We start from the raw sequence: 19273 nt of genomic DNA, 5'->3' as shown, positions 1-19273 counted from the left end.
TGTTTGTTTCTCTCTCCCCCTCCTCATGAAAGTTGAAACAAATTCCCGATTCTCGTTCGTTTGTGGGGCTGCTGTGAATGGGTGTCAAATTGACATTCGGAAAAGCGTAAAAATGCAAAAACTTTGTATTTTACACATGAACCAAATTCAAATGATAAAATTGGTCCCATTATCTTATTACTGAGTATGTTAGTGTGCGATCTGTGACGCGTTTGTATTGTGTGAATTTGTTTGTGACGTTCAATCAAGACTATGATAATGATAACCTACACGGTCTTTCTGTAGCAGAGTACTCTGGTGAGTCATATTTATATTTATTACATTTTGCTGTGTATCGATGATCTCATGATTATTAGTACCTACTTTATGCGAACACTTCCATTCCATTCGTAACTTTTGTTTTAGTAAAGTCGATTGTAATTGAATATAACTACCTACATACTTACCAAATAACGCAACCTTTTAGTTCAATTTTTATCTACCCTCATTTGCCACTACCCCCCAGAGAGATGCTTTTTCTTGACGAACCTATTCAAATCATTTTTCCCATTATTTCACAAAACATTTAACTATCAAAATAGGCTAAATGCTTTCTGAATAAAATTTTAAATCACTTTTGATTGAAGTTTTTTCCAAGATTCCATACCCATCCACCTTTTTCCTAAACAAAAGAAAGTTAGTGTTAGTATGTAGGCATGGTTTTAAATGTACCTGCCTATATCTGATTGATTGTTGTGTTAAAGTAATATTTAAACTTAAGTTAGCGGTCTGGACCGAACATATTTTTTTTAGCTAATATAATTTGGTAAACATGTGGATTGTCATGTCCTGAGCTTAGATATTATTGATTAAGCTATCTCAGTCTGACACTGAGGTTTTAATCTCAGTGGTATTATACACATTACACAATAAAACAAGTAGAGTAATAAAAAAATACAAATTAATTTTAGACAGTGCAGGTATTTGTGTGAAATATTTTTTTAAAGTTAGTAGGTATTGATAGAACAATACAACACACTAGCCTTTTCTTCATAAGTACCTACCTACCTACCTAACAGAAGAAATATAGGTAATTAATGTTATTATTTTGATACACCCATGTTGTAATTATTTTAGATAACTATTATATTCATTTAAAAAATTACACTGGTTTCTATAGAAAGTATGAAGGTAGGAGGTAGGTACCTAAAATAGCCTTTAAGCCTTGTGTCTTTGACATTATAGTTAGTTAGTTAGTTAGTTTTGCAGGGCAATCGAATACCGCACTTAGCCTCATGATAGGGCCATTGTGCGCGATTTGTGGTTTATCTTCCTACTCCAACCACCCCAGATCCCCCCAGAAGGCGAGCAGCCCGTCCAGGCTGCTGCAAGCTTCCTGTAGCGACGACGGTGATCGAAGAAATTGAGCCCGTTGTTCTTCCACGCTACTGCACTCCATGAGCACATGCTGCGGTGTTTCCTCTGCCTCCATGCACCCCCTGCACAGTGGGCTGTCTGTGACACCTATGTTGTATAGGTGCTTGTTTAGCATACAGTGTCCTGTTATGACACTTAAAACCTTGCGGATGCTGTCCCTGTTTAGTCTGATGAGGCTGCGGGAGAACTTTTTCGATACGTCCGGAACCGCATCTTTTGTTTGCCTGCATCCTTCGCTATTTTTCCATTCTGTGTGGTGTTTTTCTTCTGTTTTGGAACGCAGCCAGTTCCTGATCTGTGCTTGTGGTATCGGCAGTATTGGTTCCGGGCCAAATACTGTTGTGTCCGAACCTCTTTTTGCCAGTTCATCCGCTGCGTCGTTGCCTAAAGAGTTACTGTGCCCTTTGATCCATTGTAGGGTAACTCCATTTACAGCTGCAATGTCTTGGAGCGCTTCATGGCATTCCAATATAAGGGCCGTTGTTATTGTGTTGCTTTGTAGCGCTTGCAGTACGGATGCACTATCCGAGATAATTCTTATATTTAGACCTCGGATGTCTCTGGCTGTTACCGCCTGTGCTGCTTTGGTGATTCCAATGCATTCTGCTTGGAAAATTGTATTGTGTTTATCTAAAGTTGTTGATATTCTTATATTAAGATCATTCGAGAAGACACCAGCTCCTGTACCCGTTTGAGTTTTGGAGCCGTCCGTGTATATCCTAACTTCATTGATTCCAGAGTAATCTCGCGTCTCCGCTGTAAGTTGGATATCATATCTTCGGTCGAAAATGTGTTCACAGGGTATCCTATCGATTGGTGCCTCAGTGAGAGGTATTTCTTTTATGGTTTTCTGCAGGATCGCAGAGTGTCCTGTCTCCTTGTTTTGCTTCCATAGGCCGTTTCCTTTAAGTCTTAGAGCGGCTGCTTGCGCTTCCTCCTGAATGATGAGATCTAAGGGTCTAAGATTCAGAAGGTACTCAAGTGATGCCGATGGTGTGGTTCTCATGCAACCGGTGGCCGCTATGCTTGCTAGACGTTGCAGGCTTTGGAGTTTTGATCTTACTGTGGATAGTTTTGTTCTGGGCCACCAGACAACTGATCCGTAAGTGACAGAGGGCCTGATAACTGATGTGTAGAGCCAAAGTGTTATCTTTGGGTTAAGACCCCATCTGCTACCAATGAGTCTTTTACACTGATAAAATGCTATACAGGCTTTCTTTGTCTTGTTTTCAATGTGACTCGCCCAGTTCAATTTGTGGTCAAAGGTGATGCCCAGATACTTCACTTGTGTTGAGAGGGAGAGTTTTGTTTTAAAGAGTTCTGGTAGCTGGAGCTCTGGTAGTTTCCTTTTGTTAGTGAAAAGGATTAGTTCAGTTTTGTTTGGGTTTACTGACAACTGGTGGTCGCTGCACCAGTTTTCAACAATGTTCAGGGCTGAACGCATTATTTCACATAGCACGTTTTCAGCCCCTCCGTTTAACAGTATGGTGATGTCATCTGCATATCCAATGGCCGTGTACCCTCTGTCATTTAGTTTCCTTAACAGACTGTCCACTACCATGTTCCATAGTAGTGGCGATAGGACGCCTCCTTGAGGGCATCCTCTGACAACCTCTGCTCTGGTAGTCGTGTTCGCCACCACCTGAACCGCCCTTTTACTAACTAGTTCAGTGACCCAGCTTCTTACGGCTGGTTCTACGTTGAATTGTTCCAGGGCGTGGTTTATGCTGTTGTGCATAGTTTTATCAAACGCTCCTTCTATGTCTATGAAGACAGCAAGAGTTGACGCTTTGTTTGTGATGGCCGACTCTATTTTATGTACTACCATGTGTAGAGCCGACTCTGTTGATCTGCCTTTCCTGTAGGCGTGTTGTTGGGGGTGTAGTGGTTTGCTTTTCAGCACGCCATCCCTGAGATGTCGGTCTACCAATCTTTCTAGTCCTTTTAGTAGGAACGATGTTAGACTAATTGGTCTGAAGGATTTTGCCTGTGTGTAGTCTTCTTTTCCCGGTTTCGGTAAGAAGATTACTTTTGCTTCCCTCCATGGCTTGGGTATGTATTTGAAAGCTATGCATGCCCGGTATATCTGTACTAGGTACTTGAGTATTTGGGCTGTTTGCCATTGTAATAGCGCTGGGAAGATTCCGTCCAGTCCTGCGGATTTAAAGGGTTGAAAGCTATTTAGCGCCCATTTTACTTTATCCGCTGTTGCTATACTATTGGCGATTTTCCACTCTTCGTTTGTCGGTGTGCTTTGTTGTTCATCCTGCCACCTTGCGATCGATGTGAGCTTACAACCCGGAAAGTGTGTTTTTAGCAGCATTGTGCTTGTTTCATCTTCCGTGTTCGTGTAGGTGCCGTCTTCCTTCTTTAGGAAGCCCAGTAGATTGAGATCACCTTTTGATAGGATTTTCTTAATCCTAGCAGCCTGGCTTGTTGAGTTTATGCTACTACAGAAATTGCGCCAGTGTTCTCTACTACGGAATCTGATCCGCTTCTTGTAGTGCTTCTGTGCTTCTTTGTATTTGTTCCAGTCTTCATTGGTTCTGGTGTTTTTCGCTCGGTTGAAAAGTGTCCTGAGTTTTTTCCGAAGGCGTTCAAGTTCCGGCCCCCACCAGGAACCTTTGTTCGCAACTTTGGGAGTAACTTCTGGGCATGACTCTACGTAGCTTTTCGTTAGAGCAGTTGTGAGGTGTTGTATGTTTAGCTCTATATTGTTAGTGCTAAGTGTTACATCTGTCATTTGTGTATCGTTAAGTGTTTTGGTTAGTATTTTGGTATACCTTGTTATATCGGTTTTACGGGGGTTACGATATGGAACAGGGTCAGTTAGTTTCATTTTTATTTGGTAACATATGCGTCGGTGGTCTGCAAAGGATGGCTCGTTTGACACATGCCAGCCTTCAATCAGTTCCGCCGCCTCATGTGTTGCCAGCGTCAGATCTATTATAGTTTGGTACCTTGAACTTACGAAGGTGGGTTCAGCTCCTTTGTTCATAATGTTCAGGTTCGATTGGAATAAATATTCAGTTAGTAACTCACCCCTTTTGTTTGTATCCGTACTTCCCCACAGCGGGTGGTGTGCGTTGCAGTCTGCGGAGATGATCAAGCCCCAGGCCTGCTCTCTACAGTGTTGTACCAGTGCGGTGAGTTCTTGTGAGGGAACTGCATCCTCACTTGGCATATACACTGAGGCTAGCACTAGGGTTTGTTGTTCTGTCACGGTTTTCACTGCGGTGACATCTCTGGAACAGAACTGATTTAACATGGTACAGCTTAACGTATTCGGCATGTAAATACACGTTCTTGGTTTATCAATGGAGGTGTTTACTAGTAACTTACCTCCTGTGTTGTTTAGGCCGCAGATTTTGTTGTTTCTGATCCAGGGCTCTTGGATCAGGGCGACGGTCCTATTGTTATTTACCTCCAGCACCCTGCGTAGTGACGCCGCCGCTATTTGTTTGTGCTGGAGGTTTGTTTGTATGACGTCGATGGTGGACTTAGGGACTGTTGAGGAGGCCATCTTCGTCTTCGCTGGTCCCTCCTTCCGTCTTTAGTGGCGAGGCTTTTTCCAACTCGCTCTGACCCTGATGGGGAGCTGAGGTGGAAGGCTCAGGGGTCGACGTCTCCTTCGTCGCTGCTGTGGTTGTGGTGGTGGCCTCCGATTCTTCCTCCTTGCTACTGAAGAATCTGATGTAGCCACCACCAGACAGGTGTGATACCCGACGGTCTCTATCGAGGATGGTCTGTTTTTGGTCCTCAGGGATCCCCAGGACCAGGTACACTACTTTGTACCTAGACGACAGACCTTCCTCCGCTTCTTCTGCTCCCTCTGTCACCGAGGCGCTGATGCACTGCCAGGTGTCCACCTTGTACCAGGGGTTTTGGTTACTGATAACCTTTTGCAGCGTCACCGGGTCGGTAATGTGGCTGTGTAGGAGAAGTCCCGCTCTCAGTTTCCTCCTTACTTCTGACAGCTTTACAACTGTCAGGGTTGTGTCCGGGATAGGTGAGGGAATGGATTTCACCTGGTTCTCCAGCCATTCGCGGGACCTTGCATCCTCGCACCAAAACGCGAAAGCCCCCTCATAAAGATAGGGACGACCGCGCAATGACGGAGCATGCATGCCTGGGGTTAGAGCAGTATCCGTGATTCTATCATCGATAGCAATACGGATCCGCTCCGCTTGGCTCATAGTGAGGTCCCTCGGCGGGACGGTGGTCACCGCTATCTGCAGATGCGATTGACTCGCATCCGCGTAGCTCATCGTCCGCTTTGGCCTCACGTCGGTTTTTGCACGCTTGGCTTCCCCCCTGGGAGACCTGGTTTCGTCCAGTCGGGCGCGCTTCGCTGAAGCGCGTTCACACTTCCCAGGTTGCGCCTTTTCAAGCGCAGGGGTTGCCGTCGCTGCAGTCCGCCGACCGTGATAACCTCCCGGAGCCTTACCCTTCGCCTGACTGGGTAACGTAGGTGGGGGTGGGGGAGGAGGAGGTAGTGATGATGATGGTGGTGGTGGTGGTGGTGGTGGTGGTGGTGGTGGTGGTGGTGGTGGTGGTGGAGGATTTTGCTTCGTGGTGCCCTGCGAATCGGTCAACACCTTGGAGGTGGACGGCAGATTCTCACGCTGCGTTTCCGCCACGTGGGGTGTTTGTGAGTTTAGCGACTGGCGGGCTTTCTGTCTCGCTCGCCTGCTAGGACGAACACGAGCCGGTTTGCTTCCCTGTCGTTGCTGTTGTTGTTGTTGCTGCTCCTGCTGCTTCTTCTTATCGCCCTTCTTGGGCCGCTTGTGCATCACCACGTTCCAGGGCGACAGGGTGTCGACCGGCGCGGTGGATGGGATCGCCTCTGCTAGGCATGTTAAATCCAGGCTAGATCCTGGCTTGTGGCATTCTTTGTCCCCCCCAGAGTACGTGGGACAGACCGGATTGGGTCCGGTGAGGGATTCTCCACCTTCGGTGGTACCCTCCTGGGGCAATACATTTTTAAAGTCTGCCATCATAAGGTGTGCGGGCGGAAGATAGTAACGCACACTGCCACCTGCCCATGGTGAAAGTGTGGTGCGAGCTTTTAGGGGGTATTTAGTGCCCCAGGGCTTTGCGGGCCCGGTGTGGTTATGCGCCGCCACGGTTCGGCTATGTAGGGTGTGGTGGGTGGGAGACTGGAGAGGAGTGGGTTGATGGGAAGGAGTGAGGATTATTGAGGTGTGGGGGGGGAGGGTGGAGGGGGTGGGAGGATTACACATGTCGCTTTCCCAAGGTGACATGGCCATGCTTTTAGGAGGGATTTAGTCCTCCTTGGTTTATGGTGCACCAGATGGTCAGGTTATTTAACCGCCGCCTGTTGTTCGGCGTTGTCGCTCATTTGGCACCACCCAGGGGGCACGTGTAGGGTGGGCCTCGGAAAAGGTGGTGTTTCCTACGGACGCGAGCAACTTCTGCCCCCCTCTTTGACATTATAAAGATTCATAAAATTCCATGCAGTAGTATTTGCACAAACATAGAAGGGTTAGTTCTTAACAATAAAACGTTTTAAAGTCAAGGTCTTATTTAGGAACAGCAGTAAATTTCAAAAAATATAGATTTCAGGCTTTTAGTTGCACCTACTCATACTACATTATTTGTTACTGATGTTCAAACTCTGAAATCTATGGGTTTATGCTTGAGTAATGGATAGCTTAAAAATCTTATAAGACATTTAGTTTTACTGCATTACTTTCTCCTTAAAATATCAGGTTTCTCTTCTTAGGTCCCATAATGTATCCTAGCTAAACTTATTACCTACAATAAAAGAAAAACTGGGTAAGTATGTTCTACGGTATTATGAAATACTTCTTCTACTGTGTTTTGTAACACCTGGGATCACCAGATCAAGATCTTAACCCTTCAAGCTCAAAGTCATATTCCGTTTTGGAAATTCAGGTAGATTCAAGCCTTCAATATACGAGAAAATACATAAAATTGCATGCCAGCCATTTGCCGGGGCAGTTAGTGGGTTCTGTGGTGCTCTTCCTGCCAGAAGGACAGGACCTAACCACCAATAACGACAGCGCGGCAAGAGCCCTTGGTGAGCCATAAGACTGGAGAACGCGGGACATCACGCAATCAATATCCTAACTAAACAGGGAATAAAGGAATAAGTATCATCATCATTTCAGCCATAGGACGTCCACTGCTGAACATAGGCCTCCCCCAATGTTTTCCATGTTGATCGATTGGTAGCGGCCTGCATCCAGCGCCTTCCTGCTACCTTTATGATGTCGTCGGTCCACCTTGTGGGTGGACGTCCCACTCCTGAACCTTGCTGCCCCATCGGCGGTCAGTTCTGCGTACTATGTGCCCTGCCCATTGCCACTTTAGCTTGGTATTCCGTCGGGCTATGTCAGCGACTTTAGTTCGTATACGGATCTCCTCATTTCTGATTCGATCTCGTAAAGAAACATCGAGCATAACCCTCTCCATAGCACGCTGTGCAACTTGTGCATTATGCTTAAAAATATATTTCTTCATTGTTTCAGATCGCGTTTTCGCCTCAATAGGCGCACGTCATAGACTTAGTGCGGCGTGACCGCACGTTGGTGTCGTATATCGACCGATCGATCAGATCAAGTATCGGGGGGTTCTCGTTGTGATGTGGTGAGTGGCGGTGGTCACGGGGTGAGGCGGCGAGTGATGCAAGGCGCGGTGATGCAGAGGCATGCACGCGGCTGCGGAGCGCCGGCCGGACGCCGCCGCGGCCAGCGATGCCGATTCCAGCCTTACCAAGTGAGTTGATTTTCCAAGATTTTCATTTGGTGCCTTGTCTGTGAAATCGTCATTTTTATAGAGAATAGGATAAGACAGCAAAATTGCAGAGTTTTACAGAAGGAGTAACCTGAATAAAAGTGTCTTTTATGACTTACTACTAGCAGTCCCCAAACGAAAGCCCGGTTTCCACAAAAGCGGAGACGAGAGGAGATGTGTTTTGAACTTTTGAATAATCAATCAGGTTTCCGAACTAAATCTGAGCGGAGAGGTGTTCGCTTTGGTGGAAAACTGGCTTTATAATTTCTGTCTTTTTCAATTTGAGGATAATTCACTGTTTACTTTCGTCTTTCAGGAATCGATCGACAGTTTTACGTTTATAAAATGTTGCGTGTATTTATGAGATCACGTTAAGCTAACAGCAACTTTAATTACTAAAAGTGTCCTGTTATTATTTTATCGCGACGATAATTGACATTTACCACGAACTCTTTTAACTCGTAAGTTTTGTTTTGATAACTACAATAAATAAAACATAACTTATTATGTGTCCGAAATACGAACGTTAAAAATATTAAACACGAAATAAGGAACTCAATATTTGTACGAAAGAGCAATTTTATAAGCTCTGTGTGCCATCTGACTTACTAAAAGTATTACTTCAATCGGAAACGTATCGTACAAACATTTCAAATTAAACTTTCACTTACCAGAAAGGCATTTTTTTAATTTCCAAAGTTTCTTGCAAAGCGAGCGAAGAAAGTTTATGATTAGTGAAATCGAGATTTAAAAAGACACCCACCTAATTAGTTTCTCTTATAATAATAGCGTCAACTTTTGTAATGTAGATATTTATTATGTAAAATATTTATAATGGTCTTAACACATAGTAAAACAACTATGCCTTGGTAAATATCAGTATAATACGAATGGAAGTATAAAACGTGTTTACGTTTCGTTATAATTTCATAGAGTTCATATTAGTAATTTGGTAAAGTAGGCTGCAAACAATCGGCTTCAGAAACAATGTAGCACCTATTAGGGTTTACTTGTTTGAGTTTGCAAATGGAAACAACGATAACATCATGGAAAACTAGCAAGCCTTAACTCTTAGCAATCAACGCGAAAAGTCCGCTTTTGCGAAACTTACTTGTTTCTATCATTTGGATTATGCTGCCAAACCCGTTATCTATCAATAGAGAAAATGTGAAATTTTTTCTGGGCTAATTGACAAAGGTCCACAGCTCTATTGTGATAAAAAAATGTAAGTTCATACTTTGATTCCCAACGGGTCCACGAGTTCCACTACATTAAAAAAAACCTTTTCTTAGTACATATTAAAATTCCATGGACCTGGTGGGAAAAGAAGAAGAACAGAGTCGTGGACCTTTGGGAATAAACCGTTTTCTGCAAGTTGCTTTTCTTGATATCTGTCTAATATTTTCTTCAAATAGAAAATTGTGAGGAAAAACTCTATGTAAGCAGACGGATATGCAAAAGCTATTATAAGACGCTAACTTAATTTAATGTAATGCTCGATCGATAACAAACAAATTCATCGATGGCAAAGATCAGCAATTGATATTCATTACTCCTAGGACCACATGTCATGAGCTCACCACTGACCGCTGCCTTTTGCCCATTGACCCAAATGACCCGCTATCATTCTATTGAACATCTCATTGACATCTTTGTCAATAACAGGATACTTCCTTTAAGTCGTCAATTTACTCATTTATTGCTTCCTTTGTCGACGCAATTTATTGTTCTTTAATAGCTATTGAGTCTTCGGTATCTGAACTTTAAAATTCTTTTAATAATATTCATCATGTTTAATTTAAATGATCACGAGACTCGTTATGACGTCTATTGAACGGCGCAAAGTGCAGCAATCTCAGCTCCTGAATTTATTTGTGTGTTGCTGTGTTGTGTCTAATCAGTAGTTAGCCTCGTTCCCCTAGTTAGCTTTGTTGACAGCAGGATCGTAACTCCTGCTCAGCAAATTGTTTGATTAGGTGTAAGCTGAGCTGGGCACGCAATATCGAGTGAGTTAATGAGAGCAGTGAGCACCGATACGTCTCGTCACGGTTGCGCGTTATCACTGGCCGTGGGCGACGATGTGTGCGACTTCAGTACATATACACGTGTGTATGTGTGCGAATATAGTAGCGCTTCCAGGAAACGCGAGTAGGTTTCTCAGAAGCGATTCACTGTCGCGCGCGTTTTCAGCAATGAATGGCGCAAGACTCCACCACTATTGCTGAAATAACAAAAGAAAACACCAGCGCATTACACCTTTATCTTATCGTAACCTGGCCTCGCTAAATATAACGATGCAATTCGCTCACACACGGCAAGAAGTAACCTCACTGATATCTCTCTTCGCATAAATATTTATTTTATTAATCCAAGGATCATTGGGCTATCTTTGAATTGGCCATTTTCTTGGTCATACAACTTAAAGATACGAGTACGACTTCTACAAATAATATTTACTTTGCTACAATTTTTCCGTGGCTCTTCTATCTTTATCTTCTGTTCTATGATCAAAAACGACTCTCTAATTCCAATCTATGAAAAGGCCACATGCAGATTTCAGAATAGAAATTGCGGGAGGTAGACAAAATATAACTTTAGAATGACCTAATAGCCATTTTGCAATCGGGTTATAATAACTCGAAAGAAATAGTGTAATCTCAGTTCAGATTTTCTTTAATATTTATATCTTGTGGAAACGTCTTCAACTCAAAAAAAGCTTTTGCTTCTACCTTTCTACATTCTTCCTTTCTTTGGTTTTTACTAAACATTGTTTTCACGTTTATCACGAACTCTTTTAAGACAGGCCTATTTCAAGTACCTATACAATAAAATGTTAAACGTTCTGAAAACATACTTTATTATGGTCTACTCTACGCCTCTAGAATTCATTATTTTTCATTAATAATTTTAACCTTTTCGATACCCTGTAAAAGAACGATATCAAAACATATTATTTTATACTTTACATTTGACAACGTTATGATAACGTGTTATTTGTACAGTAATTAGCTATGATAATTGATTCCGATGATGTCATCCATGTACATCACGACCTTCCATGTAGAAAATCTACATTCTATAGGTACTCACTATAGATTATGAACAAACCTCAAGCAAAAAGTTTAATGGCGAACATTATTATCCGTTTTCCGTTGGACGGACGGAACTGCTTGGTTCAAGGTCAGATGGTTGCCTATTTTAGTAGGTTACCAAATATCAATGGCCTATCCTATCTGCGTGGTTCGTTCTGGGTTTGTTTATTGAGAAGTGCTGTACGCCAGTTTTCTCAGACCATTCGATAACTAATCGAGTTAGATGATTCTCTGACATTTCTAAACCGGATCGTACGACAGCTGATTTATCTTACTGGTCAGCTTAGTAATTTTCGTGGAAAATTTAGTCACCGACATTGTTTAGGTCTGTAGGTTACTAAAGTTTAAATGACTTTTAAAACGACTTTGTATGCCTCGAGTAAAGAACACCTCGAGCTGCCTTTGTAAAGATTGACGTAATCAAATAGAATTTCTAATAGCTCTAAGTTAGGTGTAGTTTCTCAACATGCATGAAGGTTATACTATTTTTGGTTTTATTTTTGTTCGAAGATCTTCTGTAAAAATTTTAGGATTTCTTTGTTCGAACTTATGACGCTGGAGTGGAAGGCTTTGTTCGGGCGACAAAGAATGAGCACTTTTCCGAAGTTGCAGGCGCCAACTCAACATCTGTTGAGAAGGCGGCCTGCGCTGGTGTCGACCGCTTGACTCGCTAATTCCGTCGGTGACGGTGCGAGGGGCCGCGGACCGCGGGGAGGGGACTATTTTCGTCTGGCGGCCACGTTTGGAAAAGGCGCGGTGACGTCACGATCCTCCACGGCGATGATGCCATCGGGCGCCCGCGACACGCACCGGCCAACTTGCCAAAATATCACAGCACGATCCCCGCCATCAACTTTATTTTGGTCATTGTTCGCCAACGGACACGGCACGGCATAAGTAATGATCGTAGCCAGTTTAAGTGTCCTTTGGCAAAAATGGCACGTGATTAGGCATCACGATTCGACCGGGTGGATTAATGGCACATGTTAACTTGACATTCACTCTTCTGGTTGTTATAAAACTTTGTGAAAGTAAGAAAGCTGAATCGATCAACAACCTTTTTATGCCCTATGATCTTGTGGCCATGATCGATCATTTATTCTGGCCCATAGAGCTTTCCCGTCTTAATTACATCTTAGATCAAAAGCCTAAAAATCTAGCCTGAGCTATTATGATGGGTGAAAACTGAAAAGTCTGTCCGAGTCTGCTGAAACTTGTCAAAAGGAGGATAAATGCTACTTACATAGCTATTTTTTTATATGGGAAAGCTTTGGTTTCATACTTGCAACTTTGGCAAGTTGCAACTTACATACAAGAGACGATAAAAAAGACTTGCCAGAGAAGCTTATGGTGCTCTAGGTCACAAATGAATCCCATCATTCACCATTAATAAAATTTGACGCTCCTTTGTTTATGCCGGCATTGTTGGCAAGCTTGCCGAGTTGTAAACAAGCCGTCTGATCGTTCCTTGCCAATATAATGTCGATCAATCTCTTATATGTTACTCCCCTTTGACATCCATCTGTGTGCCAAGTACACCTTTTTGAATGATTTGATTGCATTACTAAATTAGAATGCAACTATTAGGTGTTACAGCCTTATTTGTAATCGATGAAACTATCTGTAATTTACACGTCCTTAAATCTGCTTTCCTTCCCCCTTCACTTCACCCATTGAAATGGCATGGAAAACTTTAAGAAAATTGGTTGTTGAAATTATTTCTTTTTCTAAGGGCTTATGTAGAGACGAGGTGAAGTGTGCGGGAATTAGCTGATGTGTAAATAAAGAAATTCTTTTGGTTGCTTATAATAACAAACTGGTCTTCTGTCGTCTCGTCTCCTTTGGTGGACAGCAGCCCTAAATAAGGCATGACACAACCACTCCGTGGATAGTTTAATCAAAACTCTACAAAAGGCAAGATCTATCTTGTCCGTAGAAAGCTCTGAATTGAACCGTATTCAGAAGTACTGTTAAGTTTTATAATGCCTTTTAAATGGATCAGTAAACATATGAAATTAATAAAATATGTATTTATTTCACAATTAAATATTAATGTAGTTTAGAAACCAGTCGTAGCCTCACGTTTTTCGCAAAACACCTACAAAACCAAATGAATATCTTTTCTTTCTTTCAAAAACTTTGTAGAAAGCTTTGATGAGCGAGCACCCGTTCTGTTAGATATTCATGTACATATTTTTACTTATTTATGTTGTGATTTATATTGTTTTGGTGGTTCAATTTCAAATTCAAATTGATCGCCATCTAAGAAAGCATACACATTGAATTTTCCAATGTTTGGTTACACATAGAGTCGCATAAAAAACGAATACCTAATGTATTGTGTATGATTATTAACTTAAATGAAAGTATTTGAGTATTATATCAATTCCATGCATGCTATGACGTCTGCTATTTGTAATATCTCTGGCCATCCTTTTTCCGAAATTGTTCATGCCTTTTATGGTTTCTATTTATTTCACTTAAGCGACAGGGCTTATTTAGTTCTTTATTATTTACAGGTAGTGTAAACCACAGGCAAAGTTTGTTTATCAAATACCTATACAACAAGAAAATGTATGTATGTAAGTGCTGATAGCTGTGTGCTCTTATCAGCGGCCAGGCAACAGCGCTAGCTCTTACTATGTTCGCTATAAAAATAATGTCAAACATGAACTTGAAAGTTGGTTGGTTACTAACGTATATTTCGATATGGATATTAGCTTTGGATTAGAATAGTCTACAATCTACATGATAAATGATTGATACTTCAGTAAAAAGTTTGATTTTGTAACTTTTAGAGAAGTTTAAGTAACTGAAAACGACTAGCTTAGCGACAGAAATGTGTACGTGTGTGTTGATAATAGTCTCGTGGTAGCGGCAATAGGGTCGGGCGCTCACTATCGTTCGCCGGTCACCAGTGCTGCGCGATCAGCTCTCTTGAATGGTTCATGTGTGGCTACGCTAAAAACTTTTTGACGTTTCGCTAATTGATAAAACATGCCCATCTATTTACAGTGACGTTATGTGAAACAATTTTTTAAACGTACATTGGTGAAAAACAGTATTTGAGTTCTACACGGGTGAATAAAACAAGGTATAAAATGTAAGGTTCTCTATTAGCTTTAGTAGTTTCGTACCAATCCTTACATTTAGAATTTACAAGGTTTTGTTTTGTGAATAGGTGTTATGCTCGCAGTGGTTCGCGTTATTTATTTTATTTTTTACTATCGCTTATTCTCTCGATTGGTCACTTGTGTTGCGGTAACGATTTTTGTTGGCAATTCACCAAGGACACGATGATCTTAGGCTTTTTAAAACGGCAAGCCGTTAAATGTAGTGTGGATATGTTTATTTGAATTAAACTGAAAGTTGGTAAGACTGCTGAACAATTTCAGCGTACTGAACAATGAATTCTTGTGACGCGTGTAGCCACAGCCTACGGATCGGTGCATATTTTACGACAATCTTGAAAAAATTCATGCATTATTCTCTGCTTCCTTTGTCATATAAATAACGACAATATCGCGATATTTACGTCATTGTGATATTATGTCATTAAACCAATCTAACGCAGTTGTTACCGTTTCGCATAACGTATTATTCTATTACAACTGTACCAGGTACCTAGCTTCTAGTAACGTTTTGAGACAATTCATTAAATAAGTATATAATTGCAATTTATTAATAACGATACGTATAAATTATAAAACCAGTTACCGGCTCGGAATTTGCCTTGTAACAGCGTATAACATATTAATATTATATGTAGAGATGTCTATGTATGCGTGTTACTTATAGAAAACCCATTTTATGAGGGGTACTTTTATGTGAGAACATTGCATATTGATAATTTCGATGTGCTCTATCTCCTATCCTTCCTAACAACTTTGTATCAATGATTGATTGCATAATACCAGATAGTGAATACATTTTTTGAATGATAGCAATAAAAATTAAGGGTATGGTTACATTTGTTTATTATAATGTTGGAAATGTTGGCTATGCCTATGGTTTCAGCTTAGTATATTGAACTTCAAGTGAGTTAAGTGTAATATCTACTAATGCAAACTGCATTTACCCTTAAAATGGCATATTGAGACTGCAGTCAATTAAAAAAACACTTAAAATTATAAGACAGGCTAAATTGTTTATAATCAAGAGTATTGTTCTGTCTATCTAATCTCATAAATAATAATTTGTAATCTAAGGATTTTTCAGTAATTATTAAAAATATTTTGAAAGTCAAACTGGAATAAAAAAACTGAAGAAAACCTTTCCCGCCAAATCTCTCCCAATTTCTGCCAGTCATTTGTTTTAAAATTCTCGCTTCTTGTTGACATTGGAAACTGCTCAAACAGGTCCGACGGATCGCCTTTATAATTACCGTCTTGTATTTAATACGATACACATTCAGTAAATTGCAAAAACAATCGTCCAAAACAGATTTAAGCTTTGTAATGTACGGACGACAGCACTTCAAGCTACACACAGTGGCGTCTTAATAATTCAATGTAATACAGCCTATTTTGCAACAGGAATGTATAGTATGATGGGCGGTCGACTGTACATTTGTACAATACAATTTCAGCAGAGGTCGTGCAATGAAACGTACGACATCATTTCACACGAGCGAATGATCCAATTACACTTTATCACACTACAAATTCGAGTTGAATGACCAACTCAATGCTTGTTGTCCACAAAACTTGCTTAGATTTATGTGTGACAGTGATTTATTTCATTGACATTCGTCCTGTAACGCAGTCATACAAACATTTCAATTAAAAGCTGTTTAAACGCTCTCACGGTTTATGGCTAACATTTCAGTAACCTACCCACATAAATACTTCGTGCTTGACTATTTTTATCGACAATAATTTGTAGTTACTCGTAACCTTAAATACCTATTCACTCATCGGGTTCAATACCTCGTTCATAGCATCGCGAAGTTTATATTTTTTACACGTCAGAGCACATGGATAGTCTCATGGGTTTAAGTTAAATAGAGCCCGAAGTTTTGATTCAGCGCTGGTGACGTCATCCTTATATTACATAGTCATAGGTTCATGTGTTTTTATGGACAGTTAAAACGTTGCATCTGCGTCAAATAATTTTGATTATGTCATTTAGAGTTTCATGTAAACAAAAACTTAATGATCAGATGTATCGTTTAATGACTATGTGTGTGTTATCTGCTTTACCAACCATAAAATGGTGGATTCGTTGTCAATGTCGATTGTATCATTTAACTTTATTCTGTAGATATGTGATTGCAATTCGTCATTTAAAATCATTCCATGTTTGTCCATCAGTCATATCAAATTATCGTATCCGGTGTATAGTGAAATCCATATCTCAAGATTACTGTATTTGATTGACTTTGGTATAGAGTAGATATAAGTACTGTGCGTACAAACTGGTAACCGATCAAATGAAAGGACAGTAGAGTTTACGATTTTTATATCCAACGATAATATGAAATCGAGAGAAATTAAGTTTGCAATGAGTTTGAAATGAGCGCTTAGTATAGTAGCAGTATCGACTAAGTACCATAACAGTTGCTCGAAACTCGAATGGCGTTCTTTTAAATTCAAATAAAATGTAACAAAGAAAATCTCGAAACTTCCGGGGCTTTATCCTCCAATTACAATATAGTAGAATGGTCTCGTCCACTGCGATGACATTATTGCGAAGATGTCTTGAACCCGCTCTACAGGAGAATACAATCGCGGCACAAAGCCTGACCTCGCGCTTCTATTGTTAACGGGCAATGGATAAGATTCCTTTGCTAACAAACGTTCTTATAACCGACCACATCCGCGTCTACATCACGAGGCTCAGTTAAAATTGGCCGCGCTATTATATCGGCTGTTAACACATAACGGTCCGAGTTTTTGCTTCTTCAGAACTGTAACTGTGCTGTGATCTGTTGTGTGAAAGGTATTTCAATGAATTTCAAGAGCTCATTTCGTGTATTAAATTGCACAGCACATCGCGATTAGCATCGCGTCATGAACTGAACGGCTTGGTATACACCGCCCACGCGCAGGCGAGCGGCCGCCGACACCGCTCGCATCCGTCCCGCAGTGATTGATAAACCAATTTGACATCATTGCCGTGGGAAATGTGGGACACACCGCGCTTTTCGCTTCAGCGAAACTCCGGAATAGGCTCGTTACGCCGTGATTTGATACATGGATCAGCCCATTGTCAACTAAATGTTATGTCTAACAAAGTACCACTCATTCATGTAACTTCTGTTGTCATCCGCTGCTTTGACTCCGTTGTGGAAGATGTCATTCTAATTATTCGTTTCCTAATGAAGGTTACGTTAATTTAGACAATTGTCTATTAATTGTCGTGAAATCGGTTAATCAAAGAGGACGTGGGTTGGGATTAGCCTTGAGCATCGGATATGGACGGTCACTTAGTTAACGCTCGATATATTCCAACGGGTGACATATTTATCACGAGCACTACCTGACCATTTAAGTTGGCCACCCATTAATTTGGTGCTCATTTCCTAATTTAGCGATGAACAGTGAAATGTGTGGTAGAGACGTAATTCGGCTCATTCAAGGCCGAACAATGATCTGCAGTCTTCATGTGTTAATTAAAATAACTTTCCGTCGTTTAATGAATATGATAAGTCTCATGTAAAATTATTGAGTTACATTACATATCAGCAGTATAAAAACAAAACTCTCCTGATTTTATAATAAGTGTGACACCAGCGATAAATCAAGTGGGTAACGTCATCTTTATTTTTTCTATAAAATGTATCCTGTTCATGGTAAATGAAGTTTAAATATTTAGCATGTTATTTATTAGTAAATATGAGATAATGGTAATTTGAAATGACATCGAAACCGCAAAGTTATTTAGTATGTATATCCTTATGATTATGTAGTCATTAACAGCATATTTTTTACGTTTTATGCTTAATTTTATTTAATATACAAACAATGAAATATGGAAATTATATTCAGCAGTCTGAAAAGCAAAATAGTGAAATACTCTGTGGATGTTTAATAAACATAATTAAATTAAATATGACACTGAATTAAAATGTAGAGTCCTTGATGACTGTTATGGAACTGAAAAACTAGCGCCTATTATGGACACATCTAAATTCAATTTTCAATGTTACTAATAGCTGAAACAAAAAACCTCTTAGCTCACTTAAATTGAGGTGTAGGTTCAATTAGAGCGGCTTTGTAATCGGGCGGTAATAATTAGGTGGTGTTTGAAAGTATGGGTCGTTACTCGTTAACGTGCGCGCGCGGCGATCGGCTGTCGATATGGAGCGAGGGGTCGCAGGCGGCTCTGTGGGAGGCTGTTAGGGCTAGCACCCACTACTTTTTGTCAATAATATTTAATGAAGTAAGTACACTGCCTGAAAGAGCGGTTGGCTACTCTTAATTAAATAACTATGAGATAAAATATATTCAAAAGATGCCATCAACAAACACATAATTATTGGTCATCAAAACTTTTATATTAATTAAATATTACGCTCTCTTCAATTTTAGCTACGACTAAAAATCTCCAAACTACGACGTAGCCACGTAGCATTGCACTGACGGAAAAATAAATAAACAAAACTAAAGGATTCTGACGACGATGACGCTTAGTTTCGAATCTACATTCAAGATAATATTTGCACATAGGCATTGCCTATTTTACAGATAAAAAAAAATCATGAACAGCGAGCCTAAATATTCTGACATCTGATTGATTCGTGATCGCTCGACTATCTGACAGAATCTGACAACTGTAATTTATCGTATTTTATTCTTATCATCTCTGGCAACCCTAGAAACAGCCGGTGATGTAAGATCGGCTGGCTCCGGCGGTGATGTCAGAGCGCCTACACGCCCGCCCCGCGAGCCGCGAAGCCTTCCGCAAGCCTGCTCAGCTCCTCACATTATAGAACAAGAAACACACGGAACGAAACTAATCACCTCTACCCGCGTGATATCTAT

General features: G+C 40.8%; 1 protein-coding gene across 6 annotated transcripts in view; it reads left to right on the top strand.

Moving 5' to 3' along the window:
* The first annotated feature begins 46 nt into the window (after positions 1-46).
* Positions 47-19273, top strand: part of LOC135081617 (uncharacterized) — a 57129-nt gene continuing 37902 nt past the window's right edge. For 2 of the 6 annotated variants that reach the window (XM_063976385.1, XM_063976367.1), the window contains exon 1: positions 14205-14382. Coding sequence is in view for 1 of the 6 variants with exons in the window: in XM_063976421.1 (XP_063832491.1) it covers positions 8111-8178 (68 nt within the window). In the remaining 5 variants the exon portion in view is untranslated. Of the gene's footprint in view, positions 298-7931; positions 8179-14204; positions 14397-19273 lie in introns of those variants that run through there. The other 4 variants (XM_063976390.1, XM_063976377.1, XM_063976421.1 and 1 more) reach the window with 3 other exon arrangements.

This window comes from Ostrinia nubilalis, chromosome 2 (assembly GCF_963855985.1).
Source record: "Ostrinia nubilalis chromosome 2, ilOstNubi1.1, whole genome shotgun sequence".
In the NCBI taxonomy this organism is placed as follows: domain Eukaryota; kingdom Metazoa; phylum Arthropoda; class Insecta; order Lepidoptera; family Crambidae; genus Ostrinia; species Ostrinia nubilalis.
Note: the sequence above shows the minus strand (reverse complement) of the source record. Positions and strands in the feature narration are given on the sequence as shown.